The 13423-nt window shown below is 43.3% G+C and overlaps 1 protein-coding gene across 1 annotated transcript in view; it reads right to left on the reverse strand.

The window, feature by feature from the left end:
• The window catches only part of CORO1C (coronin 1C), a 211386-nt gene that overhangs the window by 16111 nt on the left and 181852 nt on the right, over positions 1 to 13423 (reverse strand). The window contains 4 exon segments of the mRNA XM_033957141.1: positions 2155 to 2259; positions 5507 to 5626; positions 7215 to 7396; positions 9529 to 9658. Of these exon segments, the coding sequence (XP_033813032.1) occupies positions 2155 to 2259; positions 5507 to 5626; positions 7215 to 7396; positions 9529 to 9658 (537 nt within the window).

Below are 13423 nucleotides of genomic sequence, written 5' to 3' on the forward strand. Positions count from 1 at the left end.
AGGTCTTCTCCTGCCCGGGCATTCCTCTGCCGCATCACTGATGATGTCATCAGCAATGCGGCACATGGAACCTCCGGCGAGAGAAGGCCCGAAGCAGTCTGTCTAGATTGCTGCCGACGTTGCCATTTGTTACAAGGTATTTTGGTCTCACAGTTGGCAGGGGAGAGATGGAAGGGTCAGCGGCGGGTGGGCAGACGGGCGGGGCTTATTTTCGGGGGTAGGGCTTATTTTCAGGGAAACACAGTAGTTACAGATCAGAGAACTAATATTTCCACAAGCGGTTCTGTTTTGCATGCACTTTGAATTGCCCTCTCTTGTTACTGGAACAGATGCTCTAGACAACAGGTTAGGTAAAAGCTGAGCCTTACACTAGACTAAAAAGAACCCTAATTTATTTACACATTTAAGGAGGACTAACTTCATCAAATCTACAAGGGCTGTACCAAAAGTAATGCAAAAGCGGGCGTAACTTTTTCATTAACCGACATAGGTCGTTCAAATTGTGCATGATGGTAGAGTAACTCTTCCTCTATACAGGTGGTTCAGAATCTTTTTCTTCATTGTAGGTGAATAAAGAAACAGTATAGCGGTATTGAGTTCTTGACGAAGGAAAGGTACAGGCTCTCCGACATCCACAGAAGGCTACAGAATGTTTACGGAGACGACACCATTGACAAGAGCAATGTGCACAGATGGATTGCTCTCATCAATGTTGTCATCTTCTGTCTGCCGCGCATGATATTTTTAGGGCTTCTATTCTTAGCTGTTTTCCAGCTAGATTGGTGTTTGCTTGCAAAGAATCCCCTAAGTAAGATCATAAGAATAGCCTTATTGGTTCAGGCCAATGGTATCCCATCTTCACAGAGGCCAATCCAAGTCCCAAGTACCTGGCAAAACCTCAAAAAGTGGCAGATTCCAGGGCTGAGATTGTGATGTCATAATGCCTCATTCCACCAATGCCTAAGAGCCAGGCTCAGCAGTGATGTCACAATGGCTTGATTGTCCTGTGCTTGGCTCATATAAGAACATAATAGCCTTACTGGGTCAGGCCAATGTCCATCTAGCCCATCTTCACAGAGGCCAATCCAAGTCCCAAGTACCTGGCAAAACCTCAAAAAGTGGCAGATTCCAGGGCTGAGATTGTGATGTCATAATGCCTCATTCCACCAATGCCTAAGAGCCAGCCTCAGCAGTGATGTCACAATGGCTTGATTGTCCTGTATCCGGCTCATATAAGAACATAATAGCCTTACAATGGTCCATCTAGCCCAGTTTCATGGTGGCCAATCCAAGTCACAAGTACCTGGCAAAAACCCAAATAGTAGCAGCATTCCATGCCACTGATCCAGGGCAAGCAGTGGCTTTTCCCATGTCTGTCTCAACAGCAGTTTGTGGACTTTTCCTCCAGGAACTTGTCCAAACCTGTATATGTATGCAAATGTTTCAGTGGCACAGCTACCTTTTTTTTGGTCAGACATATTTGTGCAGCTGAGTCATCGTCAGTGTGGGAATGGCACAAAAGCATGCCGAAGAGTCCAGGACATCCACGAAGAGGGGGTAAAGAGACGGGGAAGGGCAGAGGACTATTGGAAGTGGGGTTTTCTAAGGAGTTATCCAATAAGCTCTTATTTCCTTTGCACTAGGATGTTCTCAACAGCGTTTATTGGTTAAAACCTAGAATTAAAAGCCCTAGTTATATTATCTAATTCTAGAGGCCGACTGAAACCTCTGATCAGCTGAAATCCGTCGCTCGATTTTGGCTCGAACCGAAGCAGAGATTGAAACTGTGGCCCTACCGCTACAAGTCTGTCACCGTGCTCTATACCAGTGGTTCCCAACCCTGTCCTGGAGGACCACCAGGCCAGTCTGGTTTTCAGGATAGCCCTAATGAATAAGCATGGAATTAATTTGCATGCCTGGCACCTCCATTATATGCAGATCTCTCTCATGCATATTCATTAGGGCTATCCTGAAAACCCGACTGACCTGGTGGTCCTCCAGGAGAGGGTTGGGAACCACTGCTCTATACATCCTTTGGATTTAAAGTGCGGGCTATAAAATTTTTAAAAAAAATTAAATTACGACAAATTTTATTTAAAAAAAATTACAAACCTTCCCCCCTCCCCGTGCCCAGCTATTTGTACATCTTTTTACCTTTCCACACAAATATATAATGCTCGTGTCTGGATCATAAAACGGCAAGAGCACTCCGTTGCTTGTATCCATTTCATGAAGTGCAATTGGCTCGTCCATACTTTTCTGTAAAGAGAGAGAGAAATTAAGGTACTCGAAATACATTTCTTCACCTATGACAGAAACAAACCCAGGCAACATTGTTTGGGAAGATTTGTAAAGACTTATTAAAGGTTACTACAGTGAGTCTAGATCAAATTGAAGCCCTCCTGATGTGGCTCCGAGCGCGAGGACAGGTTGAGGGGGAGGGGCCATGGGTCCAGATTTTACAATAGTAAAATTGTAGGGCCCCGCCCCCCTCAACCTGTCCTCGCGCTCGGAGCCACATCAGGAGGGCTTCGGCGCATGTGGCAAGTGTGATACGATGATGTCGCACGTAGGGTTACCAGTTATACACCAACTGTGTGTTCCATATAAGCACATTATAAACAATATATTTTAGGTAGAGACAAGCAGGCAAAATTCATCAAAAAAGGTTGAACCGGTTTCTCAAATACATTCCCACAGGAAAGGATAATTCCACCTTTATATCCCGTTACACCTTGACAACTTTACTCTAGCCTGCACTATTTTATTTATTTATTCATTCAATTTTCTATACCGTTCTCCCAGGAGAGCTGAGAACGGTTTACATGAGTTTATTCAGGCACTCATGCATTGCTCCCCATCGGTCCCGGCGGGCTCACAATCTATCTAATGCACCTGGGGCAATGGAGGGGATTAAGTGATTTGCCCGGGGTCACGAGACATACAGTTAAATATGGCCTGCAAGTTCTTCAAGTGAAAAGATGATGAAGGCGCATCGACGAGCTGCTCTGTATCAGACTCAAGTCTGGCACAGGAGACATCTTTTCAAAATTATCGGGGCAGGGGGGTGATAAACCCACACCTAGTCAACGAATGCTAGGAAGTTCTTCTTTACCCAACGTGTGGTCGACACCTGGAACGCGCTTCCAGAGGACGTTATAGGGCAGGGAACAGTATCGGGGTTTAAAAAAGGATTGGACAATTTCCTGCTGGAAAAGGGGATAGAAGGGTATAGATAGAGGTTTACTACACAGGTCCTGGACCTGTTGGGCCGCCGCGTGAGCGGACTGCTGGGCGCGATGGACCTCAGGTCTGACCCAGCAGAGGCATTGCTTATGTTCTTATGAGTTTATTCAATTTTAGTACACACAAAACTGGCTCGTAAGTCTGGTACATTTTTGCAGAAGGTTCACATGAAACAACTAGATTGTGTGTTCCATCAGCAAGTACAAAAAAAAAAAAAAAAAAAAAGTTCCATCCGCACTACGAAGGCCTGCTGCGTGGTCTTTTATCATGAGGACAATATATTGACTTGGTGTCCCCCTGAATGCATGCGAGTAGTCAAGTTAACAGGAGATCCTGTCTGAAAGGAAGGCAAAGCGGTTTTTCTTAAAGATCATGGTAGGCTAACAATGATGGTATACTTTCAAAAGGTAAAACAGTAGCTTTCCAGAAGTTTAAGACATGAAAATATCTAGGAAGGCTGTGAGGTGTAACTGGTGCCACCTGGTGGCTACTTGTTTCCTACTTTATCGTCACCTTTAAATTTTGGTCACAAAAAAAAACCCAACAACTTTGCACCAGCTGCATTTAGCTACCGTATTTTTTTGCTCCTTAAGACGCACCTGACCATAAGACGCATCCTAGATTTAGAGGAGGAAAAACCAAGGAAAAAATATTCTGCACCAAATTGTGCCTCTGAACCCCAGCCCTCTAGAAAAATAGACAAATATACCGCAGCATACAGATTTTGATCACTAAATTGAAATCCTACCTTTGTTGTCTGGTGATTTTTGGTTGCACTAGATAGTTTTTTCTTTTTTTTTCTTTCTTTCCTTCCTTACTTCCTCAGACCCAACAATTGTCTATTTCTATTCCCTCCCTCCCTCCTTCCTATATACTGAGTTCTTGCCCTCTCCCCCTCACTGCCTTCCAGCCTTGTCCTTCCTCCCGCACCAAAGCCTGCCTGCCTTCCTCCCTGCCACGCTGATTCCTCCTCCCTGGTCCCCCGCTAGCCCACTGCTGCCGCAACGCCACAAAAGAAAGGGCAAGCGGTATGCAATCGGGCCCATAAGCCTTCCCTCAACATCAATTCCGACGTCGTAGATAAGGTCCAGGCCAGGGATTGGCTGGCCCAGACCATCTATCTGACGTCAGAATTGACGTCAGGGCAAGACTTGTGGGCCCGATTGCATGCCACCGGCCCTTCTCTTCCTTTCCTGCGGCGGCGAACGGGTAAGAGGGCAACAAGCAGTACCAGCTGCGGCAGGGGGGCGGCGATGATCAGCAGCAGAAGAATGCCGGGGGGGGGGGGGGGCGGAGGTGTATTCACTCCATAAGACCCCCCCCCCTTTTCCACCCCCCTTTTTGGGGTTAGAAAAAGTGTGCCTAATGGAGCGAAAAATACTGTAATTTATTTTAAGCTGTGAAACACATTAGTATTGAGGTGACCCTCTATACTTCAGTAATCCCATCAAATCTTTAAATCTTCCAAGCTACAGTCACCTACAATGCTTCAATTTTCTCTGGCCCCTGCAGAATAAACTATGGGCGTTCCAGCAGGAGTGGAGGAGTAGCAAGCTGAGAACACACGACGGTGGGATTCAAATCCCATCGATGCTCCTTGTGAACTTCAGCAAGTCCCTTAACCCTCCATTGCTTCAGGTACAGACAGATTGTAAACCCTCCTGGAGCTACTGAGAAAAGGCAGGAGCCGAACCCAAATCCCCTTTATCACATCTTCCAAAAGGTAGAACCTGTGGTTCCTGTACTAACTTGCTCAGGAACACACAAATCAGCTGTATGAGAACTAGAACCCGAGTTCTAAGTGCCAATGCTGTGCTATAGCATTCTAGAATAGGGGTTCTCTACCCAATCTTCAGGTTTTCAGGATATCTACAATGAATATTCATTAAATAAATTTATATACACTACCTCCATTGTAGGCAATTATCCCCAGCATAGGTGGGTATTCTGAAAACCTGACTGGATAGGTGTATCCTGAGGAATGAGCTGTGAACCCTGCTCTAGCAGAGCGGTTCAAGTTACCCAATCCCCAAGCTGGAGACTTTATGGCCAGTCCTGGTTTTGGAACAGACATCCCACGGCAGCGTGGGATTTGTAGTGCCTGGGTCATCTCCAGCGTGGAAGCAGTTAACTTGGCATCTCTGTTCTAGGAGGCGGCAGGACTATATTCATTAAGCATTCTTCTCTTTCATTCCTGAAGGGGGCAGCATTATATATAATTTAAAGTCAAACACATTACAAAACGTGCCCAAAACCTTACTGGATTCCAGAGTGCAAGCTGCCGTTCACTCATGCGGCTGAAACCAGTGGTGAAAATGTTTCCATCTGAAAGGAAGATGGCTCTCATTGGCCGCGCACCCTCATGCGCTCGCTCTTTCTCCTAAACCAAACAGCAGGTGAAAACAGAGGTTTTTTTTAAAGTGCATTATTGAGAAAACGAGACTACAAAGCACTACCCAAGTCACCCTAACATGATAGCAAAAAGCCACAAATGCCCCCAAATTTATTTCAATTCAGAATACATTTTGCAAGCTGAATAGTTCCACAGAGAAGTTCTGTATAATCCTCCCCCCCCCCCTAGGGTTAACAGATGTCTGGATTTCCCCTTGTCCCCCTTTTGAGGACACGTCCGGGGGTCCAGACGGCTTTTCAAAACCCAGCACTTTGTCTGGGTTTTGAAAAGCTTTTCTTCGGCCAGTAGGGCATCCACCCATGTGCGGATATGATGCAATGATGTCACGTATGCATTACATTATTGTGTGCACAAAAGGGAGAAAGAAAATCCAACATAGTCTGCAGTAAACAACAGCAAGCAGAAAACAACGAACAGACTGCAGATAATGTACAAGATACAGGCGTAGTTTATTAATAAATGCAGTGATGTATACAACCTTATAGCCAACCAAGGGACCCGACACGGTCCGTGTTTCGGATAACACGCCTTCCTCAGGGGTCCATGGTGGTTAAGGTATAAAGCAAACTGCATAAAAGATAACAAACACGCGCCAATCACGGTCAAATGGGGTCAAGCAAGTCTTGATTGGCGTGTGTTTGTTATCTTTTATGCAGTTTGCTTTATACGTTAACCACCATGGACCCCTGAGGAAGGCGTGTTATCCGAAACACGGACCGTGTCGGGTCCCTTGGTTGGCTATAAGGTTGTATACGTCACTGCATTTATTAATAAACAACGCCTGCATCTTTTACATTATTGTGTCACATCCGCACATGCGTGGATGTCCTGCTCGACGAGAGCAGTCAGCGGGGGGCATGGCGGGGCAGAACCGTTGCGTGATGGGTATGGGTTGGACTGGACGGCAACTGCGAATGTGTGGAATGAATGCGGCACGAACAGGTTAAGGGGCATAGACGTAACTAGGTGGTTCTGGGGGCGTGGTCATGGGTCCGGATTTTCCTTCGGGAAAATCTGGTAGCCCTACGTCAAGCCGACCTCAGATGGGCAACGTGTGTGAATTGCTAACCTTTGGAACAATTAAAGGTAGAATCAGGGAGGGGGGATGGGGGGGAAGTAAGAGGGGAGATCCCTGCTGAGGGGGAGGGAATGTAAGGAGAGATGCCAGGGAAGGATCGCAGTACAGGTAACTTAAGTAGGAAGGCTGTCCGGGCGGCAGGATGAGTTGGCCTCATTATAGGGCAGATACAAATGCCCCGATTCTCAACACGGTAGATAAGCGCCACATTGGAGAAATAGGGCCAACGAACTCCTGGTGCCTCTTAAGCGCCGCCATCAAGTTTCAAGTTTAATAGTTGTTTTGATTAATCGCTTAATCGTATTTCAAAGCGATGAACAAATTAAAATTACAATTTCTGGGAAATAATACAAAACAAAACAATACATATTAACTTACAATGTATTACAGGAAATCAAAATCCAATTTTAGGTATTTTCTGCTGTATTGACGAGGCAGGAGGGCACACTGGGAAGTAACGGGGTACGTGGTACTCACAGCTGTAATTTCCTGTTTCCTGGGATCGATCACGCGCACTTTCTTGTCTTTCGAGGCCGTGCAGATGAGGCTGCCGTTGCGATTCCAGCAGACGTTGTAAATCATGTCGTAGTGCATGTCATCCAGGTTTAGGAGGGCATCCCCAGTTCCAACATTCCAGATGATAATTGAATTATCACACCCTGAGTATGAAAATAATTATTATATTGCTGAAACCAGCTCCTGGATACCCTGCTTAAGAGATCTGTAACCAAAGACTGGACCATTTAATATAAATCAAACAGATGGCAGAGTAAGCCAAGAAATCACATGGCAATTAGAACGTCATTTATCAAGGAACTAGTTCAAGAGATCCCCTCTATACTTTAAAGCATTGAATTGTAGTTCTGTCCCTTCTTACCTTGTGCATTGATTAGTCTGTAAGTCTGTTGGTCTAACCCCTCATTTTTAAATGGTATGTCTAAATATATGTTTATATTTTTTTATTAAAGTATTTCGCTTAGTAAATCTAAATAAGCGATTAATCAAATTAAAATAAACTTGAAACTACCTCAAGGCTGGCCATTTTCCAGGGGCAAGAAAGCTCTTCTGGATAGCTGTTCAAACATGTTTTACAGCCTCTCTCAGTGAGGCCTGGGCTATCACTCATCTCTCCAACTTCCTCTACCTTCCAGAAATAATTTTATACAAAGTCAAGGTCGATTACTTTCCTACCATACTGTTTTACATTTGTAACAGTTTCAGAAGAGATCTGTATTTTTTTTTTTGTTTGATTTGATAACATACGCTAGTCAAAAACTTCACAAAGCATGACGAATACAACCCCACCCCACAACACACACACACAAAAAAAAACATAGTAAAAATAAGATAACAATCCCCGAGCTTCCATCTTTAAAAAGCACTAAAGAACTGTCCACCGTCCATTACTGGAAAGCATACTACTACTTAGAGATATCGTTAATGTGACCATATGTCCCGTTTTGAACAGGACCATCCCGTTTTTAGTTAGCCTGTCCCGTTGTCCCAAAGCACAGCTTCAGGACGCCAAAATGTCCCATTATCAGGGGCCCATTGAAGAAACAAGTATTGTACCATAGTGAATACAGCCCCCCATCCCCCCGGTACCTTTTTTTAATCCCGGCGGCTGCCTCTTGTCCCGATGTCTTCCGGCAGCGGCAGAGCAGCGCGTTTGCCTGGTCCCGCGCCGCTCACTGATAACATCAGTTCTTGTGCGCCGCTCTCTGATAACATCAGGACTGGAGGCAGCCACCAGGATTAAGAAACATACCGGGGGGGGGGGGGGGGGATCCAGGATCTGAGGGGTGTCCTGTCCCATCCCGAGGAAAAAAAATAAATGGTCACATTAGATGATATCCACTTAAGAGGGCAACTTCCAACCTGGAAATGGGCTACATAAAAAATGTCACAAAAAAGGGTCTTAACCTGAAATAACAGTCCGCAAATGCCGCTGAGAGGGCATACAGCACCGGCAGCTAGCACAAAGTCAGAAGCAAAGGACCGAGGTTCCACAACACAAAACGGGAGCGTTCACAAGCACACAAAATGGAACTAGAATTCAGAACCAGGAGATTAACAACAGAATACTTTATTAACAAATCTACACTGGAACCTGGACCCAGATTCCAGTATATATTTGTTAATAAAGTATTGCATTATTCATCTCCTGCTTACCTTGAAATAACACACTCAGATCTAATCGCAATATGGGAGTTAAGAATGAAAGAAAAATCCTCACGTTACTGAAGAGTATGTCTCTCTTATTTATGAAGACCGAGCTTCAAAATTCTGCTTCAGGGCATCCATCATAGGCATAAAAACCTCCCCATTATTCGTATTCATAATTTAGGGGGTCTTTTACCAAATCACGCTAAATGCTAATGCGTCCATAGAATATAATGGGCGCATTAGCATTTCGTGTACGCTAATATTTAGTGCATGGTAAATCGGCTAGCGCCCCTTAGTAAAAGACCCCCTTAAATTTAAAAATGATTAAATAATGTACCAATTTTTCTTTCTTTCCCTTAAAACACTTCAAGACTGTTATAAACAGCTTCCCATAGATTTTCAAAGTTTTTCTTCGACCACATAACTTTGAAAATCTATGGAAAGCTGTTTATAACAGTCTGAAGTGTTTTGTTACATATAAGGGAAGGAGAGAAAAATAGGTAGATTATTTAAATTGAAAAATGATTAAATAATGAATGGAATGACGGGGAGGTTTTTATGCCAGTGACTGGAGCAGAAGCCCTCCTGCGACAGATCTGACGTTTAAAAGTAGACCAGACCATACCTGCGCTGAGCAGCACGTTGCGGGCTGTTGGATGCCACGTCACGATGCCAACTCTCTTTGAGTGGCCCTCCAAGACCACCACAGGCTCTGTTAGAGAGTGGGTGAGTCCATTATCGGGAATTTGCCAGACCTGCAGACGATAAAACCAAGATTGTCATCAGCAAAACTACACGGTGAAGTCAACCAAGGATTTTATTTTATTTTTTTCTTCTTCTTAAATTCCTTGTACTTCAGGAGGGAATGATAATGAAAAGCTTTTGAGAAACCTGGCTCTCATGCTCACAATTTTAGCCTAATGAATGATTTTAAGATAGGAGCCATAGTGCGAGTATGGAACTTCTACCCACACTTGACTTCGGAATTTCTTTATTTTCAGGTGTGTTTGCACATCACCAAGTTAATAGAACAGTTATTAACAGCTTCGAGGGATTGTTACAACATTCACAATCGGGTCTCCTGAAGCAGAAATCGAAACGGGGCCACGTTGGGACCCCTTGAACTTTATTCACAAGATAAGTGAAAGTATTACATTTTTTGTTATAAGAAGAGAAGATATCACTCTCTATTATTGAATGTTTAGAAGGACTTTGAAACTAATTCATTAAATTGACCATGGCTTGGAGCGTGATCATTGTTTAAAGCAGTTGCAATGACTGGAAGGTGAACTCTTAGGATCTTTTTCAGATAAGCCCCGCCACTAATGGAAAAAGTGGACACGCCAAAAGTTAAGCCCCGCCACCTTTTGCCAGCGCACGCAACCTTAACCAGTGAAGTTCTCAGCACAATGGCCCCACAACGCGGCGCGATGTGTATAAAGTAAAGTGGGGAGGTTCCTCCCCCCATGCCCCCCGTTGGAGCACCCAAAAAAGATTATAAAAAAGAGGATATGAAACTTAACATTATAAAAAAATAGGATAAACTGTCGATGGGGGGAGCCCGGGGGGGAACCCCCCCCCCCACTTTACTTTCTACAGATCGCACCTCTTTTTTATAATTTTTTTTTGGGTGGTAGGGGTTAACTTTTTGGCGGGGCTTATCTGGAAAAGATCCAACTCTTACAACAAGGGAGGTTTTTATCCTTCCCTACAGAGTTTCATGTCTCTGAGCAATTAATATACAATTTTGATCACTCTCCATAGACTGGGCATTTGACTGAAGTCCGTTTTTTTTGTTGCACAATTTTAAACTGGCATACGATGCAAATATAGATAAAAAGCAACAGAAAGCAGGACAGGTTGTTTCTATCCAGCAGTAATCAAATTCTCAAAATGGTTCACAAGTTCTCATGTTTGTGATTCAAATACTAACAGTTGACACATAAATAGACTGTGAAAAAGCTGTTAAACAAAAAATATTTTTTAACACAGTAAAGCACTTGTTAATCGGTATATACCAGAGGTAGGCAATTCCGGTCCTCGAGAGCCACAGGCAGGTCAGGTTTTCAGGATATCCACAATGAATATGCATGAGATAAATTTGCATGCACTGCCTCCTTGAGATGTAAATCTATCTCGTGCATATTTATTGCAGATATCCTGAAAGCCTGACCTGTCTGTGGCTCTCAAGGACCGGAATTGCCTACCCCTGGTATATACTGATCAGCTAAACTTAGCAAAGGCATGTATCGAAAACACTATGGAAGACTAAATTTGAGGTCAAACGGCCCTAAGCTGTAATTGTTCAAGGTAACCAGTAGATGGCAGCACAAGTATTACATTTTAGCTTCAATTTCTCCTCTTTGAAACACCACCTGGTCTGTCTCAGATTACCCAACGCATTTGCTAACTTGGATGTACCAGGACCCTACAGATGACGCTGAGTTTTGCTGAGACTTTGCCTCTCTCAAAACTGTCATAGATGACATTCCTTTCTTGAGCATCTAAATGCAGGTAGCTAACAAAGTATCCCTATATAGAGTTGAAGATGATTGCTTTCCCTTGAGGTTTTTATTTGAGGATGTATTAATTGATAGGCAATGTTTGCTACTTTTACATATGTATTACCTGTTACCCGCTTAGTTGATAAGCAAGATAGAAATTTTAAAATAAGGGGTCCTTTTACAAAGGTGCGCTAACCGATTTAGCGCAGGCTAAACGTTAAGGCGTGCTAAATCGGTTAGTGCGCGCCTTAGTAAAAAGACCCCTAATAAATGTGGAAAAAAATTATGTAATTTCACATTTATGTTGTTTTTCAGCATCACTTCTCAAATATTGGCTGCCCCCCCTCCCCCCAACACATACACATCCCTCTGAATGACACGGTGACAAAATTCATCACCGTTCCCGTCCCCGCGGATAACCGCGGGAAACCATCTTCATGTCATTCTTTAAAGAGAGAGGGAAGAATCAGAGTATGAATGGCCACAACCACTGACCCGCAAGCTTTGCTTTGAAGAATGCTGGTGTAGAAGGATTGAGATTGAGATAGACACTACAGAATGACAGTCTCTGGTATCCAGAGCAGATATTGTGATGTCATAATGCCTCATTCCACCAGTGCCTAAGAGCCAATCACATCAGTGATGTCACAATGGCTTCATTATCCTTGGCTCACATAAGAATCAGAGTATGAATGGCCACAACCACTGACCCGCAAGCTTTGCTTTGAAGAATACTGGTGTAGAAGGACTGAGGTTGAAATAGACAATAGAAAACGACATGGGATTATTTCCCGCAGTTATTCGCGGGGACGGGAACGGTGATGAATTTTGTCATCGTGTCATTCTCTACTCTGAACCTCTTCATGCCACTTTCTTCTGTGGAAAGTAGATTTGCCTCCAGGTGCTTCTCAAAACATGTTTGTTTTTCCTTTCTTTTATTGGACTAACCTACCACATTATTTTCCTTTTCTTTCTTCTCTTTTTTTTTTCTTTTTTGTTTCTATTTAGTCACCTTTAAATCAGTGGCAGTCGTACTGTTTTACCCATCTCCTGCAAACTCTCCTTCACTATTATTTACAAAATTCCCTCATGCGGTTTATGTATACTTTTATAAGCACTGATTTCCACTTTTAAAAGGTAAGACGCTGGGTTATACCAACTCTTTTCATGACATGATTGATGGTCTAGCTCGTTTTACATATCGTAGCATTAGGTTGGTGCTTGGCAGGTGGTTATGTCAGTCTTTTTCCACCATGATGTTGTGACGCCAGTCATCGATATTGTTGGAGTGTTATAATAAATTATTTCTATATTAAAAAATATTCCCGGTGTGGTCTTTAAAACCAGCATTTTCCTTATCTCTTTTCCAGATTCTTGTTCTGGACCCAAAGCAGGTGAATATATGATATTTTTTTTTTAAGGTGACTGAATTGTGAACATAGACAGAAGTTGATTGAATGGACAGTAGCTCCCTTTCCGTGAGCGTATTCAGGTGTTCAATACATGCAAGCATTGTTCTTTTCACATTTTAACATCAAAATGCCAGTGCGCCTATGTGGTTCTCCTTGCCACTTGCCCACCTTTTTAAGCCCTGAAACTTAGGTACCTAAGTTAATTGAGAAACGCTGTTTAAAAGATTTTTAAAATGATTTTCAAGATACCTACCGGCGCCTAAGAACACAGTGCTGGAATCAAATTTCAAATTTATTTAACATTTGATTTGATCGCTTATCAAAGTTTCTAAGCGATGTACAATTTTTTTTTTTTTTAAACGGGAAGACGAACAACATATTTTAATATACAAAGGCATAAACAGGACATCAATTATACAATACTAGTCTTATAGTCCATTACATTAACGGGTGCTAAAATATATGTGTGTGTGTCTGTCTTTATTTTTTTATCTCTCTCCATAGCCGCTTTCTGTATTTCTGTCTGTCTTTTTTTTTTTTTTCCTTGGCTGTCCACTACCACCCCTTGCCTGCTCCCCCCTGTCCATTCTCCCTTCCTTTTACC

This window comes from Geotrypetes seraphini, chromosome 8, assembly GCF_902459505.1.
Source record: "Geotrypetes seraphini chromosome 8, aGeoSer1.1, whole genome shotgun sequence".
Taxonomy (NCBI): Eukaryota; Metazoa; Chordata; class Amphibia; order Gymnophiona; family Dermophiidae; genus Geotrypetes; species Geotrypetes seraphini.